Raw genomic sequence first — 19,167 nt, 5'->3', positions numbered from 1 at the left:
AAAACACACAATTGGACAATTTTTACATCTTACTGAAAAATGTCTTTTTTCTCCAACTACTTCATTAATCTGTGTATTGGTTTTAAAAAAATAGCCTTTCCACCTAATGTTTTTAGAGGGAAAATCCCACCCACTCTTCAAGCTTCAGTGTGAGACCCCCTAAGTATTCCAGCCCTCACTGTTTGTTTCTTTCAACTGCTACCATATGTATAGTCTGCCCCTAATAATTTAACATTATATAACTCAATATCTACATGATGCTTTAGTGTTCTAGGAACTTTCATATACATTATCATATTTGATCCTTTTATCATCTTATGAGGTAGGTAGACTAATTTCAATAAAGATAAGGGACTTGTTCAATTTCTCAGTAGCAGATCTTGGGCTAAAATTCAGAGATTCTGACTCCAATGAGAAGAAGGTGCTCAGTAGGTTTTTGGTGAATAAATGAACAAGACTGCTAGACGAATATCTTACTACTTACACCACACTTTCTTTGTATACTGTCTGTTATTTTTCTCTATTTCAAGTGAGTCAGCCTTATTTCAACAATTAAGATTATAAACTCCTAAAGTCAAGAGGCCATATCTTACACTTTTTCCATGTCCCCACAGCACTGAGCACTTGTACATGAATTGATTAAAATGCCAAGCTACCAATAAACACTGAATATATTCATGGTTGTTGAGCTGCATCATCAGAAAAGACAAACTAAACTGGAAAATACTAAAAAAATTTTTTTGATCTTAAAAAATATCCCCCCCTCTACCTCCAGGAACTTGTATGAGAGCTTAAAATCAATCTTCATGTTATGAAGAGATAATTATCAAATGCATCAAGAATCTGTTTAGAACTGCATTGTACAGAGTAATTTTTTGAGCTTAAGTAGGAGCTTATACTTTTCAAAAACTACTATTCTCTATTATTGATGGTGGTAGGCCTTGCTACGAGACATAAGACCTAAGACAATTCACATACCTGTGAGAATGAAGCCAAATACCTCATACTCAATGTAATTAATATAAAAAACTAGAGATTACATTTTAACCAAAAGAGATATTTTAGCTGACAATAAACACAACCCCAATTAATGAGTTTCGTAAACATGAAGAACTAATAAGTTAATTTAGTGATAAAATAGTCAATACAACCTCCTAATGAATTTTCTACTCATCTTCCTTTTACTGACACTGGTCCATCTGATGAGACTTCCACATACAGACGAAAATGGAAAACCTTTATCAAGAGATGTTGACAACCAAGGAACCTAGGGTCACACACAAGATACTTATGTGTATGCTTAGCCCTTCAGAGAAAAATAAAACATTCAGAAGTTCTCTGCCTCAGTAACTGCTGCATAAAAATATCTGAGCATCTATTATATGCAATATACCATATTGAGAATGGATTATATGTTAAATGCCTTCACCATCCTCAAAACAAACGAAGAAGGTAAATGCTTGCAATTCCTATAAATAATAACTGCATCAACAACTAACAATTATTGATCCCTTATGTGCCAGGCACTATTCTTAAGTGCTTTACATATATCAACTCATATAATGCTCACACAAATCCATGCGATTTTACAGATGAGGAAACTGAGGCACAGAGAAGTTATACTAGACCAAGAGGTCCTATATATATATATATAACCCAGGAATTCTCTCCAGAAGAAACCACTGTGCAATACTGCCTCTCTAACTCATAATACCAGGTACAGAGAGCAGAGAAAATTATAGAGCAGAGGTGATATTTGAACTAGACCTTGAAGTCCAAATGGAAGAAATGGAGAAAAGGCTATGCTTATGTACATGTGTAGGGAAAGGCTTTCCCACTCCGCTACTTCTATCTGGCCTCTGCACACACCAGACAGGAAGGGTGACAGAGAGACAGGTAGTCCACATATCCACAGGAAATGTTTGAGAGCATGATTAAGCCAACCTTGGCTTTAAGAGTAGCCTTTGTTCTTCTCCAAGTATAACATTCCTGACAGCTCTTTCTCAGTGGCAAAAATGAAAAAGAGTGTATGTTGACCACACTTAATTGTGTGTTCCGAGATGGGAGTTAGACATATATAAACTGACATGCTACCAGCAATGACGTCTTCTTTAGTGAGAAATACACTAGATTAAGAGAAAGACAATAAATAACGACACGAACAACCAGCTGTGTTCAGTCCATAGTCATGGTCCAGCTGTCAATTCTCAGAAGTGTTCCTAATTAAGTTGGCCCCTGAGCCTGACTGCACAACATTCAGATGGGCAGAACTCTGCTTCCCAAGGGGAAAGCCCTCCCTCTTGAGCCCAATTATGGAGTCTGGTTGAATAGGCAATATGGATAATCTTGTAAAATTACAAAAATTTACTCTTGAAATGTCAATGCAACTTGATAGTCTTTATTCACTTATTACTTTCCTGGTGAGGAAAGTAATTACAATCTTATTCCACTTTTTTATTCACTTGAACATTTCATTCATGATCAATTTTAGATGCACTCACTAAGAACTGAGTATTCTCCTCTCTCTTGATTTCAGAGAAACCTTTCTCCTGGTTTTCCTCCTACACCCTGGATGGCGAACTCCTGCTCTCCTTTACTGGCTCCTTCTCCTTTATCTATCTCTAAATGCTATGGTTTCCAAGGGCTTGGTCTTGGGTCCTCTTCTTTTTCTATACCCTTTCCTTACATAAATTCATCAATTCCTGTGGATTTAAATATTTTTATGATGACAACTTCAAATTGATATTTCCAGCTCTCCAATGAGCTCCAACTCATGTTCAACTGCCTGTTTGACATCTCCATTAGGATATATCACAGACATTTCACAATCAACATATCCAAAATAGAACTCTTGATCCTGTCCACCAAACCACTCCCCCTGACCAATCTTCCCCATCTCAGAATAGGCACCATCATTTCCCCAACAGACTCAAATCCAATCCAATTTCTTCCTTTCCTCTAACATTCCTCCCAACTCTGCCACCTATCCATCAGTAAATCCTGGCAATTCTCCTTCAAGAAATATACCTCAAGGGGCTGGCCTGGCAGCGTAGCGGTTAAGTTCACGTGTTGTGCTTCAGCGACCCGGGGTTCACCAGTTCGGATCCTGGGCGCAGACCTACTCACCACTATCAAGCCATGCTGAGGCAGCGTCCCACAGAGAAGAGCTACAACTCTACAGCTATGATATACAGCTATGTACTGGAGCTTTAGGGATTAAAAAAAGAAAAAGAGTAAGATTGGCAACAGATGTTAGCACAGGGCCAATCTTCCTTAAAAAAAAAAAAAAAAACCTCAAATGACCCTCTTTCCATCTCCCCTCCTACCACTCTAATCCAGAATACCATCCTCTCTCATCTGGATGACTATCAGCCTCCAGTCTTACCCACCTCTCCCCATCGACCCCCCCACTCCCGTTCTGGCAGCCAGAGCAATCTTCACAAAAGCCAAACTCTGCTTGATCTGGCCCCAGTCTCATTTTGCAATCTTTATCTTGTACCACAGCATTTCCCCAGCCCACTACCCACTCCCCTTCAATCCAGCCACACCTCCAGCTCCTTGAACACGAGAACACATATCTGCTTTAGAGTCTCAGTACATACAGCTTGTTATGCGCCAAGGGTCCTCCACACCTTACGCGGCTAGCACTTCTTCTTCATTTAGTTCTCAGTTTAGATGTCATCTCCTCAGAAAAGCCTTCCAAACCCAAAGTAAAAGCAGATCCCCACTCTAAAACTCATCCCTTGTTTGTTTTCTTCATAGTAATTATTACATCTGTTTATTTCCCCCTTCACGTAAGGCAGTTTTGGATTTTTTTAAATACAAGTCCCACTTTGTCTTCACAGCTGAAACGTAAGCTCCACAAAGACTGGAAATCCCTTTTGTCTTATTTATAATTGCATCCCCAGTACCCAGTATAGTGCTGATCATATAATAAGCCCTTAGAAAATGTTTAATGTTAAATGAATATTAATCTCAAAATACACCCTACTCAGCTTATTTTATTATTCACTTAACCTAGTAATAGTTATTTTCTGAACACACCAGCACCTTACACATTCTTATTCAAGAATGTAATTTTATTTTGTGGTTTCCCAGGCCCCAATACCAGTCTAAGCCTATTCATTAGCCTCCCTATTAATCTCTGACCAGCTTCTTTGTCAAACATGGAAGTTATTCTTATCCTTGTGACAAATTCTTACCTCTTAACAATGTGGCAAAATGCATTTCTGCTCTATACTACCCTAATTCTAATAAGCACTTAGAAAGAGGTGCTTATCCTAAGTTCATAGGATGTCAGTAGAACCAGCCCCCTTCCCAAGCCTCCAGCAAATTATGGGGCATCAATCCCAACAGCCCTTGACCACGTCTAACTTATAAAGTTAATGTTATAAGCACATAAATATGAATTTAAGCCTGCCTAATCTCTTACCTAAAAAAGTGTGCTTACTCAAATAGTGAATACCACATAGTGAATTATTAATTTTCCATTGATGCAGATAATTAAGAATGGAATAAGTCTGCTACATAAATACTGGAGGCCACCTCTAATGTCGTCTTTGGGGTCCATTTTACCTTTAGGCAAAGCTAACTTATAATTTGGTACTGCACTAACTAAAGCTACTTGGAGATAGTCCAAGTCATTTGGGTTGTACCCGAGTGCCTTATAGCTACTCAAATTTAGAGCAAAATGCACAAGGTTTTGTTTCAATGTATTAAGAAATCATCCAAGACAAAATATCTATTAGATGAACTCTAAAAATTTCTAAAGGATTTGACACAACGCAACAGGATAGTAAATTTAATTCCTTTGCCTCCTCTTAAAACTTGTCTATCCCTTTCCCTCACACCTCAAATCCCAGTTGTTTGCAAAGTAGGATCATAACACTGTTTAATAGCATTTATGAATCAGGCTGTAGCAGGGCATTTACTCAAGTGATGTCTAAGGACTTGGCTAAGAAGGCAAATCTTTTATCTTACGCTGGAGAATATGATAGTTAACTCAGAAAGAACTGAGAGAGACTACTCCTATCCTATCCTACCTTAGTCAAGGGGGCCTGACTCCCAAATCCCTACAGTTCTACTTTCTCAGATTCTAGACCATCTTACCCTGCCTCGGCAGGCTCAGGCTAGTGTCAGTTCCCCTCCTGCAGGCTCCCCTACTCACTACGTCACCACCTGGAATCCAAAGACTGCACACGTTGGGCTCCATCTGCCTGCTAACTTTAGTTGAACACCAAAGTGTCAACTCCTTAAAGCAATAAGCAGTTTTGCCACTCTTCAGAAACTGCTCTAGCTTCAGGCAAGGATTTTCCAGCACTTGCAGCTGAATCTCTCTTCTTCTTCCAGTTCACCACTTGCATGCAGGTCTCAGATCATTCTTCTCTGTTGCATTAGGTCAGAGAATTTTGTCCTAGCTTACAGACATGACAGTCATCTTTTCACAAGATTAGGCAAAAGTTTTTAAATAAATGTCTCAATCATTAAGATCACAATTTAAACAGAAAGTTCACAGGTATGTGTAAAGAGCAGTGGTAGTTTCTTTAGTGTATTCTGTCATTTGAAATCTTTAAAACTTTGAATTTTCTTTTAATCCTAAGATTTCTTGGCTCATGGAACATTTATGTCAGAAAAAACACATCCCAAATAAACCACACATTTTCTTCATTATTATTTATTCAATTTCTAAAGACGCAAATAATCTTTTTCCACAACCAAAGGGAGGAGGAGGAAACCATGAAGATTCCAGTTCGTAACACAGTTTGATAGACTTGAAGGTATGTATCATGACCAAATGAATATTCAAAATATTTCAATTAGATGATTAATTCAATTTATGTTAGCATTTAACAGTAATATTTTTCTTTCTTGACTATGTCAGATAAGTGGAGTTTATGAAACAACAACTAATAATCTGGGACCTATCAAATTGACAGGTATTAATTTATGTCCCTAAACCCCACACCAGGCTCTTTCTTACTTGTTCTTCATATATGGTCCTTTTCTTATAAATTTAAAAGTTATGAGCAAAGAAGGAAATAAAAGCCTCACTTACTAATTCAGATATGGAACTGAAAACAAATAAATGGGCTGCTTTAAATAGGCCAATAAACTACATAAATTACATACTGTAGGCTCCAGGAAGGGAAGGAAGAGAGGAAAAATGAGTCATAATGATGGGTGAAGAGGACAAAAGCTGATAAAAACATACTTCATTTGTCTAAGGTCCAGCAGCTGGGAAATATCATTCTAGTACTACCTGACATCTGAAAATCCCTGCGAAATAAGCAAACAGATTCATTTTTAATTCCTCCAGAGATGGGGGACATATTGTCTCCTGAAGTTGTCCATTATCACTCTGGACAGCTCTGACTGAAGATGAAGCCTTTTTTTTTGGTGAGGAAGATCAGCCCTGAGCTAACATCCATGCCAATCCTCCTCTTTTTGCTGAGGAAGACCAGGAAGACCAGTTCTGAGCTAACATCTATTGCCAATCCTCCTCCTTTTTTTCCCCAAAGCCCCAGGAGATAGTTGCATGTCATAGTTGCACATCCTTCTAGTTGCTGTTTGTGGGACGCCGCCTCAGCACGGCCGGAGAGGCAGTGTGTCCATGCACGCCCGGGATCCCAACCCGGGGCCACCAGTAGCGGAGCACACGCACTTAACCACCATGCCACGGGGCCAGCCCCATGAAGATGAAGCCTTTTTATCAAGAAGAAAATGGTTTCCTTCTAATTCAACACAGCAGGGCTAGTTCCACCCCCTGAAATCACACAGAATAAGACTAATCTCTCTTCTATTTTATGTCTCTGAAAACAGTTAAACACAGCTATTATGGCCCCCTCACTTCTCCAGACAAAATAACTCCAATTCCTTTCAAATGTACTTCACAATCAGGATAAGAATTCCCAATTTTCCTTGTTTATATTAACTGTCTAAATTTTCTAAGTATATGAAATGTATCCGTTCTATCAACGAAATAAGCAACACACTGAACTACCAGAACTGAACGCTAGTCCTGGCTTTGTCATTAAACTGTACATCCTTGGGGAAGCACCATTTTCTCTCTGGGCTGGAGACAGTACCACACCAAAAGCTTTCCAGTTTCAATATCCTAAGAGTCTATCTAAAAACAATGATTTCTAATATCACTTTCATTCTGTTAAGAAGTTAAAAATACATATTTAACCAATACTTTATAATATTAATATTTATAAGGGTCTTTTACTTAACTAAAGGCACTGTATATGATGTTCTAAAAAATAATAGTATTTAAGAGTCCCTGACTCTTAGAATGTAATAGTGGTTGGTGGGAAGGGAAGGAGGAGACAAATAAATACATAACTTACAAGTATGTAGTTATGTATGTATGTACTTATGCAGCATAATTACGTAAATACAAGCACCTAGTTCTGCCACTTACCTGCTGTGTGACCCTGGACAAGCTACTTAACCTCTCTAAGCCTGTCTTCCCACCTATAAAATATTGTCTAAAACTAGTATCTACCTCAAGGATGGTCCTGAAGACTAAATGAGATAATGGTAAACAGTAAAGCACTCAGCACACTGCCTCAAACACTGCAGGCATCCAATAGCTGTTACCTCTTTAGTATAATTAACTATATTTATTCATTCATAGGTACACTGAACATCAACTGAACGCTAAGATTTGAAACAGAGAAATTAAAGAAAGAGCTCTCATCCAAGCGGGTAAACGAGTTGTAATATGAAGCATCAGGAGAACTGAGAGCAGTGGGGTGGAGGAGGTATAGGTGTAGAAACCTTGGCTCTGGTATGAGGGCTCTGCCTCTCCTTTTGGTTATTTCAAAATATTACTATGCTTCATCTTCCACATACAATTATGCACCGCACAGCAATGTTTCAGTCAACAACGGACTGCATATATGATGGTAGTCCCATAAAATTAGTACCATATAGCCTAGGTGTGTAGTAGGCTTTACCATTGAGATTTGTATAAGTACACTCTATGATCGCACAACAAAATCACCTAACAACGCATTTCTCAGAATGTGTCCCTGTCATTAAGTGACTCATGACTGTAGGTGTGAGTGGAGAGACAGAATCTATTGGAATAGAAAATGAATTTTAGCTTATGGCTTTGCCTGATTCTATTATACTTTTAGAATAATGTGCTGCTTCTACACAAATATGGATTTAGATATAATTTAAAGGCCTCTCAATAAGTCCCTGAAGTATGTAGACATTCTAAATCAACAGTTCCAAATGAACGTTTACAAAAAATATAGTCAAAAAGCAAATTTTGACAACATAAACTTAAAAATCAAAATTTACATTGTTCTCAAAATAAAATATACTAACAAAATAAAGTTTTACTTGTTATTTGCAATAACACTTAGTTGATAAAAGATGTAAGTCAATGAATGTAATAATCACTGTAAAAATATGCTTTGGGTGCACTAAAGAATACAGTTTTCAGGACATCTTGAAAGATAAAACAGCTATGGGAATTAAAATATTACATGTTAGAGAGTAAAATGATACTTTCTACTTATAAAGTGCTCAGGTAATAAATCCAAAATAATAACCAGTTATAAAACTGGGCAAACTAAAATAAGTGATAAAATGTTCTGTTGCTATTATAAAATATAATCCCAGTGTGATCATTTAATATACGTTTTTTCAGACACATTCTTGTACTGTTCTTAAAGCAACAAAGATTAGAAAAAAAGAAATAAAATATCAGAGACCACAAGTAATGGGCACTAAACTCACTTTATCACTCAACATTTTCTTTTATTACGAAATAAATATTTTTAAATCTATGGTTAAAGGCACATGTAAAAAAATAACATTTTGAAATAAGAAAGTAAGGAGTTTTTCCAGTGATTTTATTGTGATACTTAGGTCTTCCTCAAGTACAGTTTTGAAGTAAAAGTACAGGACAGACAACAATTACACCTGAAGTTCCCCATCTGAAGTAACAGCCCCTTAAGGCTCTATGTTGGTTGTGCCCTAGGTAAAAAAGTCAGCCTCAAAGTAAAGGCAAAAGGAAAAACATAAATACACTCTTGGCAGTAACAAAGGAGTGCACCTTAAAAATCATAAAAGAAGGTAAGTAAACAAGAACATAAGCTTGAAACTCCTGAAACTATGACCTGCCAATGGAACGTGAGGTAAGACCATGCCTTCTCATTCTCTGTCACACTGTACACATAATCTAACTCTGCAGCTATCCAACCCTCAGGTGCTAGCCAAACAATTCTTTATCTGTTCTAACCACTGTGCATCTCAAATGTTAGACTTCTGTCTTCGTAAAGTCTATGCAAAACCACTCAACACTGAAGCAATGGAGTCAAGAATTCATAGGAGTGAATAAAAAATATTCCTCAATTATCTGTACTAAAGAAAGGAGAGATGAATATGAATATTCAGTATTCTATAACACAAGCCCTTAATATATATTTAAATTTTATCATATTAATGACTCCTCATAAGAGGCTTTCCAGCAATCTGCTAACCAATACACATTTACATCACCTTTCAGTTATTCATACTGTTTATTTACTAATAATCTACCTTGCTCCAAAAAGACTCTGAGGTGGCTTAAAAAAATGTATGTAGTATAAAACTATAATGAAGATATGGATATAAAGCAGGAAAAAGAGTAAGAAAATAAAACACAACCAGAGTTGAAGTTTCTACACAGAATGCAGTTAATTACTAAAGTTGAAGAGTAAATAAGGCTATTAGCTTCCAGGCAACCAAAGTAAAGAGGGAAGCATTACAATTTTAAGATTCACAGAGGCCATAGGTATTGGTAGTTTCTGCCAACAGTACCATCATTCTCCGAGTCTTGGTTCTTTAAGCATCTGTATGTTATATCTCAATTAGTTTTAACTTAATCTTTAGGATTAGGAACTACACCTGGATATCTTCTTGTAGCCTGCCCTAGTCCTAGCACAGATCTAATACTAAGACCTCAATAAATACTAAAGTGAACTATAGCGGAACATGATCTAGAATCAGGCTGAGTAACAGGGAAAAACGAATTTGGCATTAAAAGCACAGACATCTACAAACACCAAGTTAAGAACCGTCAAATGTAAAGAAATCCTTTACCTGGACAAGTGCCAATAATAATAACACCAACACTAACATATATACCCACACAAACACACACACATGAGAGTGTGGTAGAAATACACATCAAACATAGTACAAATGATATTTTGGATTGTCTTCATGTTGATTTTTTCTTTTTTTTCCCCCCTTAACTGAACCACAAATAGCTAGCCACAAATGTAATTTTGAATGTATTTCTCTTATCTAGTCACGCATGTGGAAAAATAAAGAATGAAAGATCAGAAAACCTGGGTCTAAATCCAAATCAACCATTTCTAGCTTTGCAACCCTGAGCAAGTTACTTAACCCCATGAGTCGCACAGAGTGGTTGAGAAGACTAAGTAACATCATATATGAAAATCCTTGAAAAGCTACCAAATACTATATAAATATTACTACAATGACCAAAAAAGGAAAATAATTAGTGACAATAATTACAGTTTTGCACTGGTGGCTCTTTCTAGGGATCACACCTACATAGGCACTGTCCCCAATTTCTATTTCAATGCCTTCCTGTTCTGTGATATAGTTTTGAAAAATATTAACCCACACAGATTTTCCCTATATACTGTTTCAGTTACTACGATCTGGAAAATACATTTTCCTCTATTAAATGGCTCTCATCAACAGTAAGGTGAGACAGTGGTTAGTTAGGTTTATGTGTAGTCATGGCCTCTTCTATACTGGGAATGCCTTAACTAATGAGTTAAGACAATGAAAAGTAAATCAGTTAGAGGACTTACAGTTTCTGATTCAAAACTTACTAAAAAGCTACAGTAATCAAGACTATGTGATACTGGCAGAATGACAGACATACAGATCGATGGAATAAAATTGAGAGTTCAGAAATAAACCTTCACATCTAGGATGCAATGATTTTTCAACAAGGAAGCCAAGAGAATTCAATGCAGAAACTGGTCTTTTCAGGTAATGCTGTTGAGGTCATCAGGTATCCAGAAGGAAAAGAATGAAGTTGGACCTCTACCTCACACCATATACAAAATGGATCAGAGACCAAAATATAAAAGCTAAAACTAAGAAAATCTTAGAAGAAAAATACAGGCATAAAACTTCATAGTTTTAGATTAGGCAATGGTTTCTTAGAAATGACACCAAATGCACTAGCAATAAAAGAAAAAAAACAATCAGACTTCATCAAAATTTAAAATTTTTGTGCTTCAAAGGTCACTATCAAGAGGTGAAAAAACTATCCACAGAATGGGAAAAATATTTACAAATCATATATCTGATACAGGACCTGTAGCCAAAATAAATAAAGAACACTTACAACTCAACAATAAAAAGGCAACTCAATTTAAAAACAGACAAAGAATTTTAGTAGACATTTCTCTAAAGAAGATATAAAAATGGTCAATAAGCATATGAAAAGATGGTCATCATCATCATTATCCATTACAGTAACGCAAATCAAAACCACGACGACGGGGCCAGAGGAAGATTGGCAACAGATATTAGCTCAGGGCTAATCCTCCTCACCAAAAAAAAAAAAAAAAAAAAAAAAAAACCACAATGACATACCACTGCACAACTACTAGGATGGTTATCATCAAAAAGACAGACAGGGCCGGCCCAGTGGCATAGTGGTTAAGTTCACGTGCTCCGCTTTGGCAGCCTGGGGTTCGCAGATTCAGATCCTAGGCTCGAAGCTACACACCACTTATCAAGCTGTGCTGTGGCAGGCGTCCCACATATAAAGTAGAAGAAGATGGCCACAGATATTAGCCCAGGGCCAATCTTCCTCAGCAAAAAGAGGAGGACTGGCAACAGATGTTAGCTCAGGGCTAATCTTCCTCACACACACACACACAAAAAATATATATATATATATATTAAAAAAAAAAAGACAATAACAATCGCCAAGGCTGGGGAGAAACTGGAACTCTCATACACTGCTGGTACGAAGGTAAAATAGTGCAGCCACTTTAGAATACAGTCTGGCAGTTCCCCAAAAGGTTAAACCATAGTTACTACATGACCCAGCAATTCTACTCCCAAGTATATACCCAAAAGAAATGAAAACAAAGGCCTACACAAAAATTTGTACACAAAATTCACAGCAGCATTATTCATAATCGCCAAAACGTGGAAACAACCCAAAATGTCCATCTACTAATGAACGGATAAATAAAATGTAGTATATATCCATACAATGGAATATTATTCAGAGACAAATAGAAATGAAGTACTGATGCATGCTACAACATGATGAACCTTGAAAACATTATGCTTCATACTGACCACATATTGTATGATTCCATTTATAGGAAATGTCCAGAACAGGCAAATCTATAGAGACAAAGCAGATTCAACGGTTGCCTAGGGCTGGGTGGTGGGAGAGTTGGGAGCAAATGGGGAAGGGGTGACTGCTAAAAGGTATGGTGTATCTTTTTGGGGTGATCGAAATGTTGTAAAATTGATTGTGATGCTTATACAATTCTGTGAATATACTAAAAGCCACAGAATTTTACTCTTTACACCTCAATAAAACTGCTACAATTTAAAAAAAAAAAGTAAAGCAGAGCCTGTGTTCAATGAGATTATTGAAATACGCAACAAAAAGTGAAAACTGCTAGTATAACTGAACTATATCCTCTTTCTAGTATTTCCTCCTTTTGCTTGCTCAATTACTAAATCAAAATCCAAACCAATCATTTTACTGTAGTCTCTACTTTCAAAAAGTAATAAGGATCTCTGTTAATTTCCATGCTCATAAAGCTAATACAAACTTGGGCAGTATCAGATCATAAGAGAATCTGAATTTAGCTCCTCTGCAATACAGAAGAATAAGTTATACTTTGAATGACAAAATTTTAATTTTAATTTGGAGATTTTTCTAACTGGCTGCCAGTTTTCCACTAGTATCAAGGAAATATAAATGAACACACTAGCACATTTATAGATTTAAGATCTATCCTTTTGACAACTTGTAAAGAATCCTGACAGTCACAAGACATACATTTACAAGGGAAGGGGATTCTAACTATTAGAGCTCTGTAAGGATATGGCATGAATTTTACCCACTCCACTCAGCTAAGCTGATGTGCAAGACACCGAGGTAGCGCGCAGTTCTAGCCAAGAGCCCAGCACCTTCAACTCAGTTGGCGGTATGAAAACATTTATGGATCTGCATAGGCCTCAGGATAGAGCCCTAGCAAATGTCATAAAGTCAATTTAGTTATCCATCCTAAGAGCTGAGGCCAAGCAAAATACATTCTACTATCTATAGGAAATATTCTAAGTATATAACCAAATTTCACTCAAATTTTCTATGCCTATATATAATTTTCTATGCCTATGGCCCTACAGATCCTATGATTTTATGAAAAGAAACTTTTTTCTTAGCTATATCATGAAGTTTTATTTTTAAACATTAACTCTTATGCTGTAATATAAAAAAAAGATAATTAATATAACCCAGCTTAAAAAAAACAATTTTATTACATTTTTACCTCAAGGACAACAACGAAAGTGAAAAGAAAACTGAAAGATGTACAGGCATGTGTTTCCTATAAGAAGAAACAATTCAACCTACTATCAAAGTGTTTTGTGGATGCTCTTTTAAATAATATATGGGTTTGTTCAAAGCCTGAAAAAAAAATTTAAACAATACTACAGTAGAATAGCTTCCTCTAAAAATGCCTTACATAACCATACCTATACTGAACGATGTAATTCAGGAAGACTTTATATTCCTAACATGTTCAAATGACAGACTTGCAGAATATTTAAGCACATGCTAGTTCCTTCAATATGATTCCAAGAGTTGCTTAACCAGGCATCATATAAAAGATGCACCAAAATTCATAGGTCCCATCATTAACCTGACATACACACAGAATAGGGCTGTACTAGTCTGTTAACGTTCCAGAAAATAAGGATAAACCACACTCTAAGTGGAATGAAACAGACCCACCTTCCCACCGAGAAAGCCAACAGATAAAATCCTTTTCCACTCCGATTGCCTTAACAGGGAAACCCACAGATGCTTCCTCACGCATAATTTTTATCTGTGATAGCAAGTTAACAATTACCCAAGCAATCGAAAGGCAGGATTTTGAGAGGCATGTGTCCTGGGAAAGGTAATACACAAAGGGAGTACAAGGGGAATGGGATATTAGGCAGATAGCTTTAATTTACTCTATAAATTAATTTTCATTACAGTCATGAGGACACACATGAAAGCCGCACAGAACTTTTAAAAATCAACCACAAAAGCACGGTTAACTATGTGCCAAAAATAAGCCAAACCAAAATTATGCTCTAACTTCTCTTTCTGAAGATAGTAACCACATTCTCACTGAAATATAGATGGGCAGATTTACTATAAACCACAATCAAATATGTGACACCAAACAATCCAGAGACCACAGTAATCCACTTACCAAGCATACTGAACATCTATATTAAGCAGCATGAGCACATATGGACAGAACTAATCCACACTCCCCAATCAGCCACAGCACAAAGGAACCTTTGCTTGCCCAAGGGGAGCACCACCCACATGATGGTGGAGACGATCTTTACCTCTGCCTGATCCACCCCAATCAACTATTTGGGGATCAATAAAAGGAGCCAAAGCCACTGCACCGTAACCTTACTTCTAAAGCAAACTTATTAGCTATCCAATCTTCATACCATTAAATGGATTTCTTTGCAAATACTCCTTAACAAGCAAATTAACCAAAGTAGGTATCCTTCTACAATGTTATATTCAATTATATCTCACTCTGGAAAAAAAAACACCACCAAGTAGGTATCCTTCTTGAAACTGTCTCAAGGGCTTATTATGCGTGACATCCACATTTAAAAATGAAAAACTATTACATATATTTTGCTTTATTTATAAAGAGCTTACATAACCAATAATGATATCATTAACTAAGGCTCAATGAAAAAGTAAATCTCCAAATGTCAGACGACTTTAAATAAAACTTTTTTACTTTAAATAGACCTATGGTTTAATTATTTTAGTTTATTTAATAACCATTATGTAATTCATTTCCTCAGTACCCAACCGTAGGTAAGTTTCATGCATGTTTACAATATATTGGTTTAATCAAAGTTAAATTATGATCTCTAATAAGTCAAAGCTAAATTAAACTAATGTATTAGAAAATAATATATCTGATAGCAAAGTTGCAGAGTCTAACCATCACATGATATATGTGGATTACATTTATCAAAAATGAGCCTTAAACAAGCTAATGAAACACAGTAGTTTATTCTGCCAATAGTCTGTTGTCAAAATTTAAGCAAATAAGTATATAAATTAGGTTCACATATTTACCAATTTGGTTGTTTGTAAAAAGGTTAAAAAAATAATATATGTAGTAAAACAGTTAATTAAAAAAAAAGATTCAAACTATTAAAATAAATACTATCCTATGAAACGAGATTTTAAGTTTGACTCAAACTGGACTTTTTCTGCAAATCAATCCTCTTACATGAATTGGCTACCAAAGCCTAAACAATGATCTGCCATCTCAAACAGCTTTGATGTAACACAATCTTAAATGTGACAAAAAGTCTTACTGTTAGACAGTTTTACCTAACAAAGAAATATTTGTTCTTTTTCTTTTTGAGTGAAACACTCTTTGAACATTACTGCAAGTTTATATACTGTATATGACTCTCATGTAAAGAACCATAACATTACAAACATAATAAGGCTTATTAGGCTTTATTACACAAAATAGTTGTCAACTAGCCAACTATAAACATAGCCATCTGCAAAATTTTCACTTTCATTAATATCTATAGTCGTTATCTTTGCTTTCACATAAAAATAAGACCAGTAAAATCAGAAATCATACAAAATAATAAATTCTACCTGCATTCAATGTTAGAAACATTTTCCTGCAATCTGCCCTCTCACCTTCACTCCACAAGACTACCAATTCAAACTATAAAAACTCCATGTTGGCCTGGTTCCAACACTGACCTCATATTGAAACAGAAAGAAATGTTTTAAAATAGCCAAATAGCCATCTTCCAACTACTGCACCAGACCCAAGATGTAGTATAAGGCGGAGGTTATTTTTCCCTTCATCCTCTATGTACCTGTATATCATTAATCACTTCCAGGCAAGCACTTTTACTTCCTATAAGTAAACTCTGACCAGAAAATTGAGGGCATGTGGTTATAAAGGAGAGAGTGTTTTAAATTTAACATTATTGCCTCAAATTACCCATTCTTACTTAGTCACAACCAATGACTATAACAAACAATGTAAACCATAAGAAACACTGTTTAATGTTCCGGCACTTTTAAAAATCAATTTCCAACAAGATAACAATTGGATAATTATCAAACAGCAAATATTTTAGCCAAACTGTTATTATTAAAGAAATCATTTAAGGACCCAACACCTCTTCCATTAAAAGATAATTGTATTTCTTACTCTATAATTTAATAATCTTATTGTTATTGCATTTCTCTATTTTTGGCAACTCCACTGGACCACTACAAACATACTTGCTAAATATTCTGATTCTGCACAGCAACAACCACCACCACTGTCTTCTACAGTCATGTAAGTCCAAACCACAATGACGTTTTTACTAATTAATCAGACTACAACAACAACAGTTGCACAACAAACAGTTCAATTATACCTTCTGCAAAAAATACAAATAAATAAAAATCCGTAAGTACTTACCTACAGTTGGGAGGAGGGTCCAACGTAATTTCTGCAAGTTCCTTCTGAATTCTTCAAAATAAAGACAAAGAAAGTTATGTTAAAATGTCTTCACTCTCTTAATAGTTCATCAAAACATTATACTTTTACACTAATATTTCCCATTTGTAAGTTTTTAATTTGAAATACTAATACTGCATAAATCATCATATACAATAACAAAGTAGTAATTTCTGCCATGATTTTGACAATGCACCTACAAAGCGTAACAAGATCAGCCACTATCAGTGCAAGCAGCCTGTGACTTAAATTAAAATTTCATTAAACCATTGATAACACTAACCAAAATTTCTAGTTTAAATTGGAAACTTTTGCCACATTATTTATAGATCATTCCAACCTCTGATTTGTACTAGAACTTCCCCATACAGCATGCAAAGATGATCATATTAAGTTGAATCCAAGCATCCTGATTGATCTAATCAATTGGTGAAGAAAGGATTATCAGGATCTCATTCCAACACCTGAAACTGCTATCAAACTATAAATGGTATTCCTCTCTGAAACCTCCAGGTTGGAGCAGGTTGAGGTTTTCAGGTTTGACACTATTCCTTCTGCTGGAACTAGCCTAATAATATGTGGATAATCATTGTAATGTCTGTCACTGCCTTAGCTTCACACAAAGAAAGAACTTTTTTTAAAAAGCCTGCTTTTATCATCATGTGTTATTTTCAACTTTCAGTTTTAACTGCACCTAACCCCTTATATACATATACAAAGGCTAATAACCCCTTATATACATATACAAAGGCTAACAGTGCTACACTGTTTTCTAAGACTATACTTAGCAATCTCTTAACTATCACTCATGCATTATTAAAATAGGCTTTGTTAAACCAAATACAAAAAAATCCTCAAAGTAATTTCTTCCCCTTTGCCTTGGTTTTGTTTTGTTTTATAATTTTATTTATTTATTTATTTTTTCCCCCAAAGCCCCAGTAGATAGTTGTATGTCATAGCTGCACAACCTTCTAGTTGCTGTATGTGGGACGCGGCCTCAGCATGGCCGGAGAAGCGGTGCGTCGGTGCGCGCCCGGGATCCGAACCCGGCCACCAGCAGCGGAGCTCGAGCACTTAACCACCAAGCCACGGGCCAGGCCCCGCCTTGGTTTTTAAATATGAGATTCACTAGCAGCTGGATGCCTGCTGTTTGGTAATTCTTGTGACAGTACATGGACAATAGTTAACTAAAGTACCTTAAAAAACAAGAATCTGAACAAAAACATTTACTCTCAAACACTTTCATTCTACATCTTTTTCAAGACAACAAACAGAACTACCAGAATAGATGCGACTCCTCTAAGAAGACTGGCACCAACTTCCTAAAGGAATTGCATGCTACTAATATAATTTTCACTTCTCCAAGCCATGTGATTCAAGGTGGTAGGCATTATGAAGTACAGCTAGACTAATAAATTCAAAGCCAAAAAAACTTTCAATTTAATTCTGCTATGCCATTAATTGAGAGTTCTTGGGTAAAAAGACTGTTCACACCTGCTCTCTCTCTCTCAGCCTGTTTTCTGTTCTATAAAATAAAGAGGTTAACTAGGACAAATTCCATGATCTCTTTTATCTTTAAAACATATGATTTCCTTCTAATATGGATTCTATGATGTGTTTACATGCATATCAAGTACATATGGCCCATAATTCAATGAGAGAGGTCTCAATGATCTCATACAGGAGAACACTCTTTACAGATTTCACACACAAAAGTATAAAAGAGGCACTTTAAAACTAAATAAGTAAGTCCAGGTTAAAGAGCAAACTGAACAAACATTCACCTCCCACTCCTTCAGGACCGCACCTGGGGGTGCAGGGGGCCGGCAAAATACAGCAAGTACGAAAAGGAATAGACAGCAAAGAAAAGGGGGGTGGTCACCAATGGATGAGAAATTTCAGTGTATTTCTGAAAGACAAAGCAGATGAGCGTAAATTAAACAGGTTGAGATTGCCAAGAGGCGGCTGCAGAGTATATAAGGATATGATAAAGACGCATTATTCAAGGGGGGGAGGGGGAACGGACAACCAGAAACCCCAGAAGAAAAATACCTATATAAGAAAATCATAGATCAAATACGAAGGAAACTAAAATGTAAAATAATTTTAATGAAGTAACAGATGTTAAGAGGGAAAAAGAGAGATCTGATCTATTTCATCTAAATGCTATGACTCACTGGGTAGCCTAGATAGCATGACACTGGACTTGCAGGAAATCTAATCCTAATATCCTGTTTGGTCCGTCACTGAATAGTTAGCTATAGCAAATGTACAGACAATTTATTGATCTTTTACTCATAGATAAAGCACAGAAGATGAGTTCTAGTTGCACTACACAATGGAC

The 19,167-nt window shown here is 36.2% G+C and overlaps 1 protein-coding gene across 4 annotated transcripts in view; it reads right to left on the bottom strand.

Annotated features, from left to right (window-relative positions):
* LOC131413228 (ubiquitin-conjugating enzyme E2 E2) overlaps window positions 1-19,167 on the bottom strand; it is a 339,406-nt gene that overhangs the window by 308,187 nt on the left and 12,052 nt on the right. For all 4 annotated transcript variants that reach the window (XR_009221918.1, XM_058553848.1, XM_058553859.1 and 1 more), the window contains exon 3: window positions 16,785-16,835. Coding sequence is in view for 3 of the 4 variants with exons in the window: in XM_058553848.1 (XP_058409831.1) it covers window positions 16,785-16,835 (51 nt within the window). In the remaining variant the exon portion in view is untranslated. The remainder of the gene's footprint in view (window positions 1-16,784; window positions 16,836-19,167) is intronic.

This window comes from Diceros bicornis, chromosome 2 (genome assembly GCF_020826845.1).
Source record: "Diceros bicornis minor isolate mBicDic1 chromosome 2, mDicBic1.mat.cur, whole genome shotgun sequence".
NCBI classification, from domain to species: Eukaryota; Metazoa; Chordata; class Mammalia; order Perissodactyla; family Rhinocerotidae; genus Diceros; species Diceros bicornis.
The sequence above is the reverse complement of the archived record's forward strand: the minus strand, read 5'-3'. Positions and strand labels throughout refer to the sequence as shown.